Source organism: Dermacentor variabilis, chromosome 3, assembly GCF_050947875.1.
Source record: "Dermacentor variabilis isolate Ectoservices chromosome 3, ASM5094787v1, whole genome shotgun sequence".
In the NCBI taxonomy this organism is placed as follows: Eukaryota; Metazoa; Arthropoda; class Arachnida; order Ixodida; family Ixodidae; genus Dermacentor; species Dermacentor variabilis.
In genome coordinates this window covers 159610327-159629821 of record NC_134570.1, presented here as the reverse complement: position 1 = coordinate 159629821, position 19495 = coordinate 159610327, and the positions used below count along the sequence as shown (strand labels likewise).

The 19495-nt window shown below is 44.2% G+C and overlaps 1 protein-coding gene across 1 annotated transcript in view; it reads left to right on the top strand.

Annotated features, from left to right (window-relative positions):
* LOC142576468 (RNA N(6)-adenosine-methyltransferase mettl16-like) overlaps nucleotides 1-19222 on the top strand; it is a 44502-nt gene extending 25280 nt beyond the window's left edge. The window contains exons 8-10 of the mRNA XM_075686610.1: nucleotides 3975-4188; nucleotides 13036-13685; nucleotides 17907-19222. Of these exons, the coding sequence (XP_075542725.1) occupies nucleotides 3975-4188; nucleotides 13036-13685; nucleotides 17907-18101 (1059 nt within the window). The 3' untranslated portion in view covers nucleotides 18102-19222. The remainder of the gene's footprint in view (nucleotides 1-3974; nucleotides 4189-13035; nucleotides 13686-17906) is intronic.
* Nucleotides 19223-19495: the final 273 nt, after the last annotated feature.

Genomic DNA, 19495 nt, shown 5'->3' with positions numbered 1-19495 from the left:
ATGGTAAACAAATGATCTTCGTAATAGTTGGAATGTTAGTTAATTTGTTTTTATGAAAAGAAGGTAACATAAAGAGAATGCACAAGAATAATTTTTCAGTACACTTAAGCACTTCCGGCACACAACATGTGTCGTCTGCTTGTGTTACAACGTACTCCATTTTGAAAAGAGCTCCGCGGTCAGAGTCGGTCTCAGTCTTTTCGCGAGCACTATGATTCGACTTTGTTGCCTTGTGGACTGCAAACGTAGCGACTGGCAATATGTCAAGCTGCGACATCATGTCCCTCTGCAAGGCAGCGTACAAGCGAACTGGCTGCTGCGCATCGGACTGCCGCTATCCGATCGGCGCCAGGATTTGCGCGTTTGTGGCCGTCACTTTACACCGGAAGATTACTAACGCAATAGCGTTTCCCGAGTCCGGTATTAGGGAAAACGCAAGCGCAAGGGGACAGAGTCTGGCCGCTTGACTTTGCCGTAACGGGATGAGCCATGAGATGAGCAGAAGGGCAAATGCGAATGGTCTGCACGGTGCAGCCACCTGGTGGCACAGAGCTCAACCATACACAGTAGCAGCAACGAAGTGTATTCTTCTTTGCTGCTGGTGTGTATTTTTCGCAGGAGTGTAATCATGAACACGTTGTTTTTATAAATGTTTAAAATGTTTTACACTTGGTTAGAGCAATATTAGCGCTTTGTTTGGCTGGTTAAACGCTGCACCAACAAGTGTATGGACCGTGCAGACCGATCAGGCCGCTCACGTACGTCTACGCTAAAGTTCCTTCATCAGCTTGAGTTTATGCCTACAGTCATTTGCCGAAATGACCAGCTTGCCTGTGGTTACCAGAATACAAGACACGTTCGGCGCTACGACAGAATGCTCGCAACGCACGCTGCTTCGATAGCTCTCGCTTGGGGTCGACGGCCAAGTGGCTAGCGGAGCGGCCTCGCGCGGGCATGGGTGGGCTCCAAAACAACCGGAAGTGGACGATGTGACGTCGCATCGTGACGCTGAACCAGTGAAGGCGGAGCTTAGCCCCACTCGCTCGGCGAACGAGTTGAGGAGGAAAAGCATGGCTAGGGAGGAGGGTAGCTTCTAATTGCTTGTAGCTCCATTAATACGTAACGCTTCACTTAAATTGTGGTGCGAATGTTCTACTTAAGCTGTAGCCTACTCGTCTACAAAATTTGTCCGAACCGTTTCAGGGGCCCTTTAAATCACCTTACAATTTATTTATTTTTTCATATACCCTAAGGACCCTTGCGAGCATTACATAGAGGTTTGATTATATTACAGTTGGGGTTACGTTCACAAACTGAAAAATGAAAAGCACAAGTTTGCGTGCAACGTGTACATGAAAGTACAATATATAATGTAATGAAATACAATATACCATGCATATGGTAGTACAAGTGTTAAAAGGAGATGGTAATGCATGACATACACATTATAAAAACAAGCCATCAAATAATACAGCTCTCATAAAAGTTAAAACAACGAAAAAAATAATTATTACAACTCTACATTGAACAGCTACAGTTGAACCCACTTATAATGATACCGGTTTTAACAATATATCGGTTATAACAGTCAGAAGTTACTGCACCGTCCACTTTTGTATGTTTTTCATGGTGACATAACCCGCATACCACAATGCCCCGATGCCACATTATTGGTTATAACGATGAAGTCTGGCTGCTAGGTGTGCGAGCCATAAGGTAGTGAAATTCAAAATTTTTGAAAAGAAGAAACGAAAACGAGAAATTCGAGCTGCTGCACGATGGCCCACTGCTCCAACAGCCGCCGTGCAAAAATTTTTCAGCCTTCTCCATGCACCTCTCTCCCGTTGCCCTTTCACCCTTCCGAACACGAATAGCTCTACACCGTGCCACCCCCCGAAACACGAATGGACCGCACAAACTGCGCTGCTCCCAGATTGCTCGCATGTCGTTTACTGCATAAAGTTGGTTCTTTATTCTATGGCTGGCTCCTCATTCAGCGCAGTTCTGCAAACAGCCTAATTGCTCGCGTTCGACTTTGTTGGTTACGTTGAAATCATTCCTGGCCACGTGATTTCGCAGGCTCATTTGACTCACCACTGAAACGGAAGATGGCTGATGCGCCTGCTGATCATCGGCAATGCACGACGTTACCAGTGAAAAGAAAGCGCACGGCTATAGATTTGGAAACTAAGTGCTTCTAATCGATGAGGCGATCATTGCGAACATGCTTGCATCAGATAGCGATGGTGATGGCGGCACCGAGGACGTGATAGGGCAGGTTGCCTCAAGGTTGTCCTCACAGGAGGCCCGGCAGATGATTCAGGCCCCTCCGGGGCTTTGTTTTCATGAGGAACCTTCCGCTGCACTATATGGAACACTTGGATGCCTTGGAGAAGAATGTCGGCAAGCTTCGCGTAAAGCACGCGAGGCTGACGGATATAGAGTTTTCTCGTGCAAGCCAGTGAGAAGTACGTGGCGAGATGCTTGGGACAATCTTGCCTCAGCATTTCTTCTGGATTTCTCGAGCTGACAGGCTGCTGCGGCAACCTTCTCGCATTTTTTAAAAGGCCCCTTTTGAGGCCACCAAGGCGATGCCTCGGCGGTGCTCGCATACCGTTTGCCACCCGTGACCCCTCTTTGCAATTGTTATAGCAGTCCCATTTAACGCCAACAGCCGTAGCTTGTTACACGCGACTGGAGTGCTCAAGAAGTAGTTAAACACAATCAGAAGAGTGAACACAATCAGCAGCCGGATGGAGGAAGGTGGTGGGGAGGGGCACTGGCCTCCCCACCATTATAGTTTTCTCACATCAGCTTTGCCATCCCCCTATTTTGATGTTTTCATGCAACCCAGTCATAAAAATTATCTGTTATAACAGTGGAATTTTCGTGGCACTTGAATATTGTTATAAGTGGGTTTGACTGTACTGCAATCTATCAATAAATGAGTCTTGATCACGCGCAGTTACATCACTTGATAGCTTGTTCAAATGATAAATTGCAAGAAACAGTGATGAGTTATGAAGCAAGTTAGTACGCGCAAACATGGGCTGTATTTTATGTGTGTGATGCAAGCATGGAAAAATGAGATGGGCTGGTTTGAATTGCGAATGTAAAAATGTTTAATCATGTTGAAGCACATATGGAAGCATGAATACTTTCCCATGATGAAGTGGGCTGGTTTATTTTGGATGGCCTAAAGTTTGTTAATTAGGTATAGGTGGGTGGGATTCCACATAAGCGTGGCATATCCTATTTTCGAGCTAATTAAGGTTATGTGTGCAAGACGTTTGGTAGACTGGTTAGCAAAGTGCAAGTTGCACTTAATAAATCCTAGTGTTTTTTCTTACTGGTATTACTGGTTATTGCATCAACATGCACATTTCATGAGAGGTTAGAAGAGAGATGGACACCTAAGTCTTTAGTGTAGATCTATTATAGACTGCCATATTGTTAATTATGTGAGAATGCTACTTGGGGTTAGCAGTGCTTGTAAACTTTATATACTTCTTTTTTAAGGCATTTATTTCCATCTCCAGTTGTTGGTACCAGCGGACTATTTGATTGACATCAGATTGCAGCATACTCACATCCTCATTTTTGGTAATCTGCTAGTGTACAATGCAGTCGTCTGCGAATAGTTTGATTGGTGATGACAAGTGGTTAGTGATATTGTTAACATAAATTATAAATAAGATTGGCCCCAACACAGTGCCTCGCAGAATGCCTGATTTCACCTTTAATAATGCGGATAAAGTATTATTCACAAGGACAGACCGATAGCGATCGTGCAAAAAACTACCAATCCAATTAGAAATCCTTGGTGTTAATGTTTAGGGTGGCCTCTCCAAATATCATGCCTTTCCAAATGTTTTCGTGTCACATCTCTCCAAATGAAAGACTTGGACACGAAGTACACGAGACCAGGCAGTTTGTGTTCGGGGGCGATTTGTGATAGATGTGCATCCTCGCAGGTTCCCTACGAGATCATCAACGAGGGTCAGAACATGTGCCACCTTTGGGTCAAGGCCAAGGAGAACACGTGGACACACCTGCGACGCAGGCGCCGGGAGATCGAGCGCAAACGTCGCTTGCGGGAGGAGGAGGCCAAGAAAGCTGAAGAAGCCAAAAATCCAAAAGAAGAGGAGCCTTCGGGTGACGAGCAGACACGGGACACACAGCAGCAAGGTCGGTTGTGACGACGTCAGAACGCTTTCCAGTTAGCCGAGGGTTCTTGAGAGAATGGAGCTGCGGGGTGCGAGCATCCACTGATAGTCGAGGCAGTGCGCTGTCAACTTCGTCATTTGTGTGTCGCTAAGATAAAAACAAATCTCTGCTCCACGAACGTGCAGTGAAATCTGGGTAATTCGAAATCTGTTCATTCAGATTGACGGGTCGCCCGAACTGCTGTGCTGGTCCCGGCAGAGTCGCGTGTAGTAGTTTTACAGAGAAAAACTCGTGCGAATTCACACTCCAGGAACTGCACAATGTTTATTTCAAACATCATTTCTCACTCCCATGGACTGCCTTTCAGACAAAACCATGCCAAAGGCCAAATTCCGATACGCTGCTAGCCACCAGAACGACACGTACAGCAGAAATTGAGTATTTATAATTGGCTGATTTGCAGTAAGTTAGGCTCACACTGCGTGCGCCGCCTTTTCGTGGAACCAAGGGTAGCCCAGTGGCCACACAGCTGGTCGAGTCAAGCAGAAAAAGTTATGTAAATGTTATGCATCACCAGTGCCTCCCCGCAGCCGAAAGTAGGGAAGCATAGTCACCTAGTGGATCCAGTCGTAGCAAACTCCAACCATGCCACCACACAAGTCAAGTTAAGCTGCTCAGCATGATTTGTTGCGCGAGTTCGGCACGTCTATATTTGTTCCTTTATACAAGTCGCATTGCAGAGCTTTCCTCGTATGACTGATTTGACAGCTACAGTAAAACGTCGTTAATTCAGATTTCAGGGGACGAAAAAAATAACGTCTGAATTAACTGAATGTTGAATTATCGAGAGCATCAAGAGAACAATAAATGCGGGCTTGCTAGATCAACATGCCTTTATATACTGAATGAATTGCCAAGTGCTGTTTCTATTTTGCGCAGAAGCATTGTGAAAGCTGCAATTCTCGCAGCGACGAAGGCCTCGCGACTTTCAATCTCCTTTGCAACGTGACCACAGTGCATGTTTTCATTTGAGACACGCTCTTTGCTATCACGCACACGTTCCAATTATTTTTCACCAGTGAGCTGGTGAGCTAACAGATCGTCTATCGCAATGTAGCCGGTGCTTTTCATCCTCAACAGCTTCCGCCACATTAGTGACATTACGTTCGCAGCCATTCCGCCGAGTCAAAAAGAAACTAAAGCTCCGAGAGTCGTCTGAATTAACCGGTGCGAAGCCAATTAGAATTTAGGAGAGTTCGATTCCATTAAATAATGCATAAGCCTGTCGGACCGAAAGAAAAATCCAATTTTCCAGATTAACAAGGTTATACTATTACAAATTTTTGTCAGTCCCTCATCAAGCAACTTCGAAGGGTGCCAACTCCGCTCTCGATTGAAGGGGGCGGTGATTAAGTGAGGGGAGTGCTGGACAGTGACTATCGCAATGAAACACACGGTCATACGGCTATCACAGTGCGGTCGACCTCTGTTCAAGTTGCAGGCGACGGAGGTTTGGCGTATGCATTGACCGTACTTCTGTCTATGTGTAGCGACACCGTGACAATGGTACCCGAAATATGGACTGACTAGTTTGCGTGCAAGCATATGTGTGTGCAGCAATGCTTTGACCAGCTTTTCTGGCTACTTGACGATTACACTTATTTCCTGGAAAGTTTGATATTTCGGACTTCCACTTATTTGTATTTAGGTTGTCCCTGCTTCTAGGTTGTCCCTGCTGCTTTGTCTAGGTTGTCCCTGCTAATATGGATGAGATAGTTCAAGTGGCTGAGGAGTTCTATAGAGATTTATACAGTTCCAGTGGCACCCACGACGATAATGGAAGAGAGAATAGTCTAGAGGAATTTGAAATCCCACAACTAACGCCGGAAGAAGTAAAGAAAGCCTTGGGAGCTACGCAAAGTGGGAAGGCAGCTGGGGAGGATCAGGTAACAGCAGATTTCTTGAAGGATGGTGGGCGGATTGTTCAAGAAAAACTGGCCACCCTCCATACGCAATGCCTCATGACTTCGAGCGTACCGGAATCTTGGAAGAACGCTAACATAATCCTAATCCATAAGAAAGGGGACGCCAAAGACTTGAAAAATTAAAGACCGATCAGCTTACTGTCCGTTGCCTACAAAGTATTTACTAAGATAATTGCAAATAGAATCAGGAACACCTTAGACTTCTGTCAACCAAAGGACCAGGCAGGATTCCGTAAAGGCTACTCAACAATAGACCATATTCACACTATCACTCAGGTGATAGAAAAATGTGCGGAATATAACCAACCTTTATATATAGCTTTCATTGATTACGAGAAAGCGTTTGATTCAGTCGAAACCTCAGCAGTCATGGAGGCATTGCGGAATCAGGATGTAGACGAGCCGTATGTAAAAATACTGAAGGATATCTATAGCGGCTCCACAGCCACCGTAGTCCTCCATAAAGAAAGCAACAAAATCCCAATAAAGAAAGGCGTCAGGCAGGGAGATACGATCTCTCCAATGCTATTCACAGCGTGTTTACAGGAGGTATTCAGAGACCTGGATTGGGAAGAATTGGGGATAACAGTTAATGGAGAATGCCTTAGTAACTTGCGACTCGCTGATGATATTGCCTTGCTTAGTAATTCAGGGGACTAACTGCAATGCATGCTCACTGACCTGGAGAGGCAAAGGCGAAGGGTGGGCCTAAAAATTAATCTGCAGAAAACTAAAGTAATGTTTAACAGTCTCGGAAGAGAACAGCAGTTTACGATACGTAGCGAGGCACTGGAAGTGGTAAGGGAATACATCTACTTAGCACAGGTAGTGACGGCGGATCCGGATCATGAGACGGAAATAATCAGAAGAATAAGAATGGGCTGGGGTGCATTTGGCAGGCATTCTCAAATCATGAAGAGCAGGTTGCCATTATCCCTCAAGAGAAAAGTGTATAACAGCTGTGTCTTACCAGTACTCACGTACGGGGCAGAAACCTGGAGGCTTACAAAAAGGGTTCTACTTAAATTGAGGACGACGCAACGACCTATGGAAAGAAGAATGATGGGTGTAACGCTAAGGGATGAGAAAAGAGCAGATTGGGTGAGGGAACAAACTCAAGTTAATGACACCTTAGTTGAAATCAATAAAAAGAAATGGGGGCATGGGCAGGACATGTAATGAGGAGGGAAGATAGCCGATGGTCATTAAGGGTTACGGACTGGATTCCAAGGGAAGGGAAGCGTAGCAGGGGGCGGCAGAAAGTTAGGTGGGCGGATGAGATTAAGAAGTTTGCAGGGTCAACATGGCCACAATTAGAACATGACCGGGGTAGTTGGAGAAGTATGGGCGAGGCCTTCGGGGCGTAACCAGGCTGATGATGATGATGACTGGATTATGCTGCACACTACGCATCTTATTTAGCACAATATACAAAGCGGCTGTCCAGTTCGAACTTGATTCTGTTTACATAACTTGCTGGTCCCCTTGGAGTCTGAATAAACGAAGTTCTACCACTTCATCTGTGTAACATTCAAAGGAGTGTCCTGCATAGAAAAAAATATTTACGTGTCACCAAAAATGCTGTAGCTGTTTTCTCTTAAGCCCAGCCAGTTTCCCAGCACTTCAGTGACCTCACCTAGCCCAATGTGTCATTTTGTGACCCGCTGAGTTTTACACCTCAGAATGCCAATTGAAGCGCAGAAGACTGCAGTACAAACCCCTAATAGCATTTTTTACACGCTACAGTGAACTTTCAATTGTCAATAGCAGAGCAAACCAATTACTATTATTATAGTGATTAATTCTTTACTCAGGTAACATATTTTTTTGTGCAAAGTACTGTCCATGGCCAGAAATAGAAGAGACCAAGTTGTTTTGATTTTCCTTCATGTGGAATGGTGTTTGGGTTTGTGAAGTTAAGTAGAGCGAGATCCAATTACAGTCAGACCCACTTAAAACAGTATTCAAGTGCCAAGAAAATTCTATTGCCATAAACGATAATTGTTATAACCGGGTTGAAAATAAACACAAAGCAGAGGGGATTAACGTCAAATATTTTAATGTCGGACCAATTTTAACGGAGTCTGACCCACTGATAAATGCAGCAGCAATGTGAACGTTTGTGTTTGTTCTATGATAATCACTTACTACAATGTTCCCATAAATCTGGCTACTGGGTGCCTGCACTGAAAAAAAAACTAAAAATTCAAAATGTTGGTAAAAAAAATGCTAGTCACTGCACCCACCTGTGTGCTTCTCTCCCTTCCACCTTTCCGTCTCGTGTTTCGAAGGTTTGGAAGGGAGATGCGCACGAGGCTGCTGATGCTGCAAAGGTGGTGGCTTGCATTTTTTAAAACTTTCTTTTACAGGTTTTGGCATTCATTTCCCTTTCAACACAGACACCCAGTAACAAGATTTACGTATTATATAACCAATAACACAGTACGGGAACACTGTAGTACGCAATTTATTTTACTGTACAACACACAAAAGCTCACAGTGCTGCGGCTGCTCATTATTATATCCAATATATTGTTAAAACCGGTTTTCTTAAATGTAGGTTCATACTACGAAAGTCATAAGACAACACATTGTTCCAAAACTTTGATAGAAGTGTGAAGGAAGGGGTTGCGGACACACAAAAAAAAATTTACTTGAATGAAGAGAGGATCGGAATGATAGCAGACTGTGAACACAGGCATAGGAGCTGCATTTTTTTTTAGGTATTCATGCGGGCTGTTCCTTTCCTCTGTCTTCTTTTTTCTTCTTTTTTTTTCAATATTTGCATGATGTAATTCTCGCACCTTGCAAGCTGCCGCTTGATGATTTACTTCATGCATCCCCATTGGGTGCCTGGCCCACACACAGACAAGGCACCGCTATTCTGCGCGTCGTCATCGTCGCTTGAAGACTTTCGTTGCCACGGGCAGTTTTCATGACACTATCACCGTTCACGTTTTTTCAAGTGACTGAATGACTGCATACTGCCACAAACCCATAAATCAGTTAGCAGTTTTCTTTTATGGGTCAGAATGTCACAAGCAAATTCTCATTTCGACAACTGTATCTGCAGTGGATGTGGGGACAGTATCGCACTGGCCAGCAGATAAATAAAGGGTGACTGTTGCGTATGTTAGCAAACTAACTGTACATTAGCAAACTAACATAAGCACGGCTGTCTGCAGAGACTTCAGTGCTATGTTATCGTGATGCAACAAGTGGAATATCAACGTTTAATGCCAGCAGCAGTGAAATTTCGCATTGCACAAAAATATATTAGTATGTAGCTCTAGTGCAGCTACAGAGAAGACTGAGTGCTAAATTTTGTGCACGAAATGCAAATGGATGCCTCAGAAACAACTTGCAAAAATTTGTGCTTTCCGTAATAAAAAAAAGTGACATCATTACTGCTTTCCAGAAGTGATGCAGAACCCAGGCGCGACCAGACCCAAACTGCTTGCTTGCTGCTTCAAATGCATTGCATACGCTGCGCGCAGCTGCACTATGTGACATTGTTGCATATTGACCCTTCTCGCGGTGATCCCGTGGGCGCTGCCTTGTTTGATCACGTGGTGACACATCCATTGCTTGCCTCAGATGCCTCCGTTGCCTCTGCGTTGACAATAGATGTATATGACACCAGTGCGGCTTAGCAATGCTCGGTTTTGTGGGATACCGTAGACGGTGACTTTGTGGACGACATGAGGCTTTGGCCACAGCTTCAGAGAACATGCAAAAGCACTTTGAAGGCTGATTAAGCTGTGTCCAAACAACGCGAGCAACACATATGGTGCTTGTTTTAAAAGCGAGGCTAAATATGGATTCCAAGCTATCCAAACTTTCCGCTCATGAATTGAATCAGGACTAGTGTTTTGCTCTTCTTTCGTCATTTGGCGAATATTTTGAAGCAGCGGCCTGTCACATTTCTGACTTGGTATACAATAACATGTTGTTAATTCGAAGTAGTAAAAACCAGGAAAATTTTCGAGATAAGCAGAATTGCACAAATTGCCGTGAAAAATCAACAGCAGCTTCCAATCTTGCTTTTCATAAAAGTTCAAAAGAGAAAAAAGATAACATACAGGAGACATTAACTGGCCGGGTTTTGCGGCACTGCCATTTTATTTAGCAGAAAAAAACTTCGTAATGCTGATCTGCTTTGCGGTCGCACTCAGGCCTACAGGCCTGCCAGGGCGCCCTCTAGCTGCTTGACGCTTCCGTTGGCTAGAGGAGCTCTGTTGGTATCCATCGAGCACCTTCTGCTTGTTTTTGAGCACCGTCCTAGCGAATTCCTAGCGATGCTCGATTTTGTTCAGCCTCCTTTGTCCACTTCCTTAATTAGGGCTTCCTTCCTTTCTAGCGTTACTGACTTGCACTGCTTAGTCGTGCCATGCGTGCCACACTCACGCTTAGTTGCCGCTTCTCATAGCCAATGAAAAATCCGTGCCGCGTGCGTTGCGCAGATTAAACAGAAATCACACCTCTGAGAGAAAATCACGTGCATGTCACATGACATGCCACGGACTTGCTTGACAATGTTGATATGCCGCTAGGCTCCGACTTCATGTTCAGGGAAAGCATCGGCTTTGTGGTAGGCGCGGCAGCATCACACGAATCTTGTGAAACGGTCTGGCGGCGGAATTTTCATTCAACTCTCAGTCAAGATTTCGAGATATCCTCAGTTTGGCCAAAAAATACTTCGAGATAAAAGGAAAAAAATACATCGGATGTATAGGAAATGGCTCGGTGCCACTGAAAATTTCGACTTGGCCGATTTTTCGAGATACGAGAGGCCAAATTACGGAGGTATTACTGTATTTCCTTGGTGCAGTCGCTATTTAATTATTCCTGCCTAATCACTTGGCGGTGTGCTCAGTTCCGATATATTTGTTCTTGCTGCACGTAAGGCTTGAAACGTAGCCGTTTTGTACATTGTAATGCCTTGTAGCAAAGATGTATTATCGCTAGTAACTCGCTTAATCTTGTGGACTGTCACGAAACATTCGGCTTCGACGATTTGTGTGCTCTCGGTGTAGACCGTCTTTTATTGTGCATATATGGTGCGCATATATTCAAGGCACCCATTCACTTACCGACATGTTGGCGGTAGAGTGGACTAATGATTCCAGGCCAGTTGGGTTAGATGTGTGTAGATACCGTGGGTGAAACGTACTACGACAGGAAGCGGCGCTACTCCCTTTGCAATTGTTTAATGTGCAACTCACTTTTGCCAACATTCCGGAGCCGAAGCACTTTCTTTGAAGGTTAGCAATACAATGCTGGTGGATGAGCAAATATCTGCATCCTCGAGGAAAGCCGTACATCTTGAAGTGCCAGTAACACGTACGGACAGTTGCAGCAACGGTCTGTGAACATGGCTACACAGGTTCATTGCTTTCTTTAATATGCCACTCACTATTTTTGCAGCCAACTACTGCACACGTCTTCAATCCACGATTCGATCCGGCATGATTGGAGCCCAGTGTGTTAACAAAAAGTCAGTTGCATTTCCGACAGCTGATCACACTGAAGCAAGGTGGAAGCAGTAATGGTTTCATATTCATGCGTTGTTGCTGGGGCGAATTGCGGTGTGCCGCTGAAACCGCAATCTCGTTTCTCTAGAAAAAACTGCTCTGCAAGAGGGGTCAATCTGGAGACAAAACAATACCTCTGGAATGGATCCCCCCAGCACCGTGTGTGAGTCTAGAATAGCTGTCATATCGACCTTATCGTATTCCTGCACAGCGTGCCTCTAGCAGTGCCTGTTTAATCAGATTGATGTGGAAAAAACTGCCTTTGATTAAAATTACTCTATGCAGAGTGGACTTCTGTCTGCTGCAAATGAGCACAATTACTGCCTTGACATTGTTGTTACAAATAATTTACCCTCAAAGATTGGTGTTCTTGTTACAAATGATTTTTCCTTCAAGACTCACGTTAAGTACTATGCAGCAGGAAAGGATAGGTCAGGTCCCCGAATTTTCGCAGCAAGATTTCAGAGAAGCACCAACCAAACTCAGACACCCTGTACATGTTAAATGTGTGCCCAATCCTGGAATTTCAGTGTACTACACGAGATGCATGAGCAAAGCCACACATGTATGTGCTAGAGTGTGTACAGAAACGTCTCACTATGGACTTGTCTCAGCCAATTGCAACTCTGGAGGAAGCTCACCGGAAATGGTCTGAACAGCTGGCTTAGCCACTGCTTTCCAACAGGCGCAGATAAATATGGCTTTCATTCCAAGTTTCTCAACCCGATCAGTTGCAAAACTCTATTTCAAAATGAGTGCAACCTCAGTTAATTCAAAAGGTGTAAACAGATGTGTTTTTTACCGAGCAATCAAAGTTAAACCCTCACTTTTGTGTGTCACTGGCTGTGTGCTTCTAAATTATGCCAGAAAGTGCACTTATTGTTTTCTTCTGCTTATTTATTTTCTTTATTTGTTTGTTTGCTCACAGATACTCAGTATGGCTTATCATTACTGCGTTTAGTTCATTAGTTCTGTTGGCAGTCATCCACGTGACACTGATGAGTGCATGTTTGTAGTGGAGACAGCGCTTTGCATGTAGCCTTCTTGTGGAGTTAATTTCTTTCTTATTGTTTTGCTAATGCTAAAATATAATCATGCTAAAGTACAACCTCATGCAAGGCTAATCAGCATATCAGAGATTGAAGCATTTTGTTCATTTATTTATTTGTTTGTTGATACCGCGATCACCAACGGTTACTTTAGCAGGGTGTTACACAGCAAGATATTCGACAATGGCAAGTACGTTACCTACATGTGCCATATAAATGGGGCTTGTGCTTGCACCCCTTTCTTATCTTCTAGTTCTCCTCTGTGTACATCTTTCTTTCTTTTACTTTCTTTCATTTTAGAGCAATCTTCAGAGGCAGCTGCAAAAAATGACACATCAGAAGCCAAAACAAGTGCAGGAACTTCCGATTCCGTGGAGGAGGGGTCAGCGGTGGACGAGACCACTGCTCAGCCTGTTGGCTCTTCAGATGACCCCTCTGAAATGGAGGTCTCAGAACAGGAGCCAGCTGAACCTTCCAGTGAACCGGCCGAGAAAGAGAAGTCGGCAGCAGAGCCGGCTGCACAGGCAGATCAACAGCAGGCTGAACTGGCTGCCCCGTCCCACGAGGTCTCCTCAAATGGGCCTTCACAAGCCGAGTCAGCCGAGTGCTTCAGCAGCCCGGCTGAGGAGCAGGAGGCAGCACCAGAGCCGTCTCGGGAGGAGTCGTCCGCCGTTTCATCGGAAGTTGAGAACCCTTCATCAGCTGTCACGTCCTCAAACCATGTGCCACCACAGCCAGACGTAGACCCCACGCAGTCGTCTGAGCAGTCAGCCAGTCAATCGACTGTAGATGAGGCCGTGGAAGCTGACAGTGGCGCTGACAGTGGCGCCGACAGCGACGGCCACGAACAGGGTGTGAAGAGGAAGCAGGCGGACGAGAGTGCCGTGGACGAGCCGCCGAGCAAGGTTTCACGCCAGGATGACAGTGACAAGCCTTTTGAGGAAAATGCAGTGAGTGTTTTAGTACCTATAGATTTTATGTTTCTTATATTTTGCACAATTGCGGCATTGGGACAGAGCGGTTGCCCGCAGTTCCAGCTTATTTCTGCCTACAGCAACAACAGACACCTCGTTCTCCTGTAGTTAACTTACAATACACATGGTACATTCAAACCTCGTTATAACGAAGCCAAATTCCACGCAGAAATTACCTTCGATATGTCCAATATTCATTATAAACTTATATCCGTTAATGTAATCTACTTACATGTGAATTTTAAGGATAGGTCCGAAAGTTACTATGCATAAAGCTAAATCAGTATTCAATAGCATGTCGTGTAATTGAGAATTTTGATTGGTAGTCAGCTTTTCTTGCAGTGATGCTGGAGTGTGTTTATCTAGTCCATGTAGTCGGGTGGACTAATCACAAGAAGGATATTAGAGAAGTAAAAATGGAACTGTAAATGCATTTTCCAAGCACTCCTAGCAAGCAGAAACTCACTTGTATGCCTGAATAAAAGGAACTATATGCTCCAATTACTGTGTTTTAGACCGCCACTAAACCATGTACTTAAACCTTCTAGAATATGGCAACAAAGAAATTTAAAAGGAAGCTAGGTATCATGTGAAGATCGATGAATAGAAAAATATTAGGCATGATGAGCTTGGATTAAGAAATAAAATACAGTCGGATGATATTCTTCTTGAGATAAGTGCAATCAAAAGTGTCAGCAAAAAAGAAATCAAAAAGTGTGTTCAGAATGGTTTTTTTAATGCATATCTGGGCAGCAAATTTTTTTGAAAATTCCAGATATATTTGACAGGAAAACAGTAAATTCACAACTTGTGTCTTAAAATACAAACATTTTGAACAAGGAGGCACATTGCAAAGCGTTCCATCCATCTAACTTTGTTCACTGCCGCACCATATCAAAACTATCATCATAGTCGGCGACGTCAGAGTCACTAAATTTGTCTGTAGCACAAAAACACACTGCCAACAGTGTCAATGCTTTCATGCATAAGCAAATAATCTTCATAGCGTGATGACTCGACCAAATGAAAACCACGCTTTTGCAACGGGTACAGCAACACATGACTGGCAGCCACCATTTTTTTCATCTCTACCAGACTAAGTGTGTAGGCCCCCTATCGACCTAAAAGAGAACTAGACCGGCCCTTTACTGGCACTCGGAAAGAGTGCCCGAACACGAGGAATAGACAGACTTGCCCTTGGCACCAATCACAAAAAATATATATATAGCCGAGTAAAACTCGTTCACAGTACTTAAAAGGGTTAAGAGAGAGAACCAGGGTTGGGCAGGTCATGCAGTGCGTAGAACAGATAACCAGTGGCCTATTAGAGCAACAGAACAGGCTGCCAAGGGAATGGATCTGCAGTCAGACTGCAGGGAACTAGGGGGTGTGGTGAGACCATGAGATTTGCGAACATGGGATCGAGTTACCATACGCAAGACAAGGGCTAATTGGAGGCCTCCGATCTTCATCTTGGAACGGACTTATGATTAGCTGATGATGATAATGAATTCTTAGAAATGCTGTCATAAAGGAAGAAAATAGACTGAGAGGGACCATGGGGCATCTGGCGGCTAGCAGCCTCCTGCGACACTCCACTTCCGGGGCCTACGTACGCATTGACTCGTGGGAAATATGCTCTACATGGTTGGCAGGCCTTTTGAGGCCTTGTTTGGTTTGTGGTAGCCTTTAATGATGCCTTCGTCACAGTTTGTTCTCACCACCCACTCTGCTCTTCCCTGTGCTATCCGTGCATTCGGCGGCTAGAAATTACCGCTTGACTATCACATGGTGAGAGCCTATTTTTCATCAGCCTTTTCTCTCTATATATATTTTTTAATGACTAGGCTTCAGAACTGTCACATGATGCTCCTTCATAGTCTCTTTCCTTCTTCCGTGAATGCTGTACATTGTTACCAGTAGTGGTGCAAAATTAGCGGTAAATTTATTGATAGTTATTTCTTAAGCTGTCGACAGGGTTACAGTATTTTGTTATGAAACTACGAATGTTGTGAAATAAGTTGATAGCAGCACTGTCGATAGTACTATCAATGGTTTTGCGATTCCTGGCTAGGGATGTTACCCAAAATTTTGTGATAACTGACCATCAGCACTCAAACGGGAACAGGGAAAGGTCGTAAATTTGATAGTGCAGTACTTACATGCGGTACTTCACATGATATTAAATTATTGATAGTGCACTATCAGTGGTACTACCTATATTTTTATGCTATGGACAGTTCTATAATGACTAAACTATTGATTGTACTGTTAACATTTTGCATCACTAATGCTTTCTCTGATCAACCTAAAACGCTGTTGAATCCCCTGTTGCACACAGATAATCAAGTATCATTGATCTATGCTCATTTCTCTGACTTAGCGCTGAGCAGAATGACACTTGTGTCATAAGTGTCAGAGTTCTGCTTTGTTGAGTGACATTGCCACACAGGTGGAACAGAGCAGATTATGATGTCCATGTTTGAGAAATTTCTTAAAGCTTTAAGATATTATGGTGGCTCCCAGTACTCCAGAGCCATCCATGTCCAAGAATATCCCTATACCCAAGAAATTGAGCCCAACAATGAGAACGCAATTTTGCTGCTTGCAAGTCTTTTGGCTTCGTATGTATCTGGTACAGCTGGAGTTCAAATCCCTGCTTGTCTGGTAGAAGCAAGCACGAGCTCTTCACAATGCACACTGTTGTTCTGGTTCATGGTGCATAGAAAGTTATGAACACAAACAGAACCTACATGGAGAAAGGTTTCAAAGCATGCATGCACAAACTCGCAAGTCACAACTTCCGAGTCTGTACATTTTGATTTCTTAGCCCCTGCGTAGTCCTGTTCTGTGCATATTTAGTTTGTGAACTCATCATTGTTGTAGCCATGCTACAAATCGTATCAGTCGTTGTTGACCTTGCATGGTCTCGTAAGAAACATGCCTTGACACCCAATTTACCCTGTTAAGAGCAGCAGACACGAAGTATCCACTGCGCTAATCCTTCAGTAAAACTGTCTCTAACGGTCCATGGTATCCATTATTGTACACACGTTATGCGTCTGCCAAATCTCACTGCCCAAACTCAAATAACACCTTACGATCTCAGAAGGTAGTGCTTTGCCATACTTGGGGTTCCGGAAGCTCCTGTGAGCACTGGAAGTTTGTCAACATTCCTCCTACGTCTTCAGAGCTTCAGATTTTCTTTTTCCATGCGAGAACAAATTCATGTTTCTCTCTCTTACCATGAAAATCCAGTGAGGGAACAAACAAAAATATTGCATTTTCTGAAGTATAAAATTGGCACGCGTGTTCCAATCAAGGGTGCGTTAGAATGGAGTAAATACAGTACTCTGTTTTGGGAAAGCTTTGAAAAGAAAGACGTACCAATGAGGGGACCTCAGAAGCCTCTAAAGCAGAGAGACGAGTCCCAGAACAGCAGGAAGTCTAGCTGACCACGTTGAATTGCGGTGGGGTTGCAAAGATCACCCGACACCTAAAAGGCATTTGTTGCAGTTTGGGATGGATGGCCACTACAAAATTAGCATTACGATGCATTTAGAGGGACACTAAAGAGGAAAATAATTTGAACCACATTAGTAAATTGTGCTTCTACAATACCGAAAAAGCTGCTTCTACCATGAGAGGATAAGGGGTGTGGCAGTAAAGAACAAGGCGGGTGGCAACACCGCCTTGAACTTCCCAAACCTAGTCAATTGTTTATCAGTAAAGATGGACTACACTTTATTCTAAAGAAGCCAGTGACTGAACTTAGCAAGCTTCAAGAACGTTTGCTGGGCCACAATGGGCTAAATGAAAAAAAAAAAAAAGTTTTTTTGCAATTCATGGCATCACACTGACTTGCCCAGTCCTGGAGTTTTGGTGCGAAATTCAAACATTGGTAGTTTGGCCTTCATTTTCTTTTCTAGCAGTCACCCTATTATCACAAAATTGAAAAAGAAAGAAAACAAGAGCATTTCAAAAGAATACTTTATCAGTCTAAGTTAATTTAGTGCTTCTCTTTAGTCTCCTCTTAATGTAACCCTTTATACGCTGCTCATTATTTTTATCCCAGCATTGCTGTTTTTGGCTGCAGTGTCTTTGGAATCAGCCAGTCAGTGTGGTCTAGGAAGAAAAAAAATTTTTTATTATGCCAGCATTGGCTTTCACATCTAACGGTACAGCCATCACTCACAGGATGACATGGCAGCTGAGGAAGGCTTTGGAGGCGTTGATCCCGAACCAGACAGTTCACCCCTGCTCCTGAGCACCGATGTGCGGGTACGGCGCGTCTACACCGACATCGTCATCCACATGACCATCCGAAGCGGCCAGTCAGACGTGGCACACCAACTGCTGCAGTACATCAAGAACTCCTTGTGGGGTGTCTAACCCTCCACACTTATTGCTTACTCCCCAACCCTCGATGCATGCTTTTACTTCTTGCCCTCTTTTAAGTCGTCCTGCTTTGTGAGCCACTTTCCTAAAGAGCCGAGAAGCAGAATTGCACGTGTGACAACGCACATTGTGGGTCTCTCATTATGTCTGTCATTTCATCTGCATTGTGTGAATGTGTTAGCGTGAAGAAACACTGCAAGAGTGTGCATGGTTTGGCACAGATGTCTCCTTTGGATGCATGCACATTCAGCGGAAATAATAAAAAAAAAAGGAATTTGCACCTTTCAAAGCGTTCTTTTGTCCAGCTGTGCATTAAAATCTCGCACACCCTATGAAGCATTGTATTTTTTTTTTTTGTCTCGTAACATTATTTGATCTTTTAAACTTGGAACTCAATTCATTCCTGACCATGGCCAGAGGCTGCTTACCTTTAGTAACAAGTTCTCACATACACTGCAAGAAGAGCTGTTGAAATACAGCAGCAAAGAAGTGCAACTGCGAGCAACAGTGAAGGCCATGGTATGCGAGAAAGAAATTGCTAATATTACGGCTTGCACATGCAGCCCAACATCCAGTGGCACAATGCCCATGCATGTTCGACCAGTGCAGTGAATGTCGTTCCTCCATCCGACGCTCCGCCTCGGCTCGAGAAGGGGAATGGCAACGTCGCGTCTCGGCTGAAGTGGTCACCGTGCTTCGACAATTTTCAGCGAGATTTTTTGCAGCCAGGCATTCACGTACAGTACTGAAGGTGTGCTTCTCTAGCAACTCCTCAACGTAGGCCAAGGAGCATTTCTTAAAGTGCAACGTCTTTTTCAGACGATGCAAAGCACTGCGCTCGGCTCAGTGGAATCAAGGCTTGTTTGAGAACACGTGGTTGGGGCGCATGACCATTCCAAAAAAAATTTTTTTTTTTTTGCTAGCCTTGCTCACATTGGTACGTGCAAGATGGCCACTATCATTACATGACAAAATACACTTTGAGAGGTGCAGAGTCATTTTAATGAAGCTGGCTGTGCAACTGTAGACATTTAGTCACTGTACTCCCTTTACCTCCCACCCCCCTCCTCTCTGTTTTTCTGGGTTTTAAATAAAGATTAGTCACTATTGTGGCACCTGTGAAAAGGAAGTGCTTCTAACTGGAGAGCAGCCTGCAATAAGTTGTTCTGGTTAATTGCCAATGGCGAGTTTCACATATGTAAATGTGTGGCGCATGGTTTTAGCTGTTGATCAATGCTCCAAATTGGCACTGTTTTGCGATGATGCCAGCATTTAACTACACAGAGCAATAAGGACCAATGCAATTTTCCTTGGTTGCCCATAGTTTCATGCAATTTACATGGTTTAGTGACGAGATACTTCATGCAAATTCACAACGCATTTGTCTT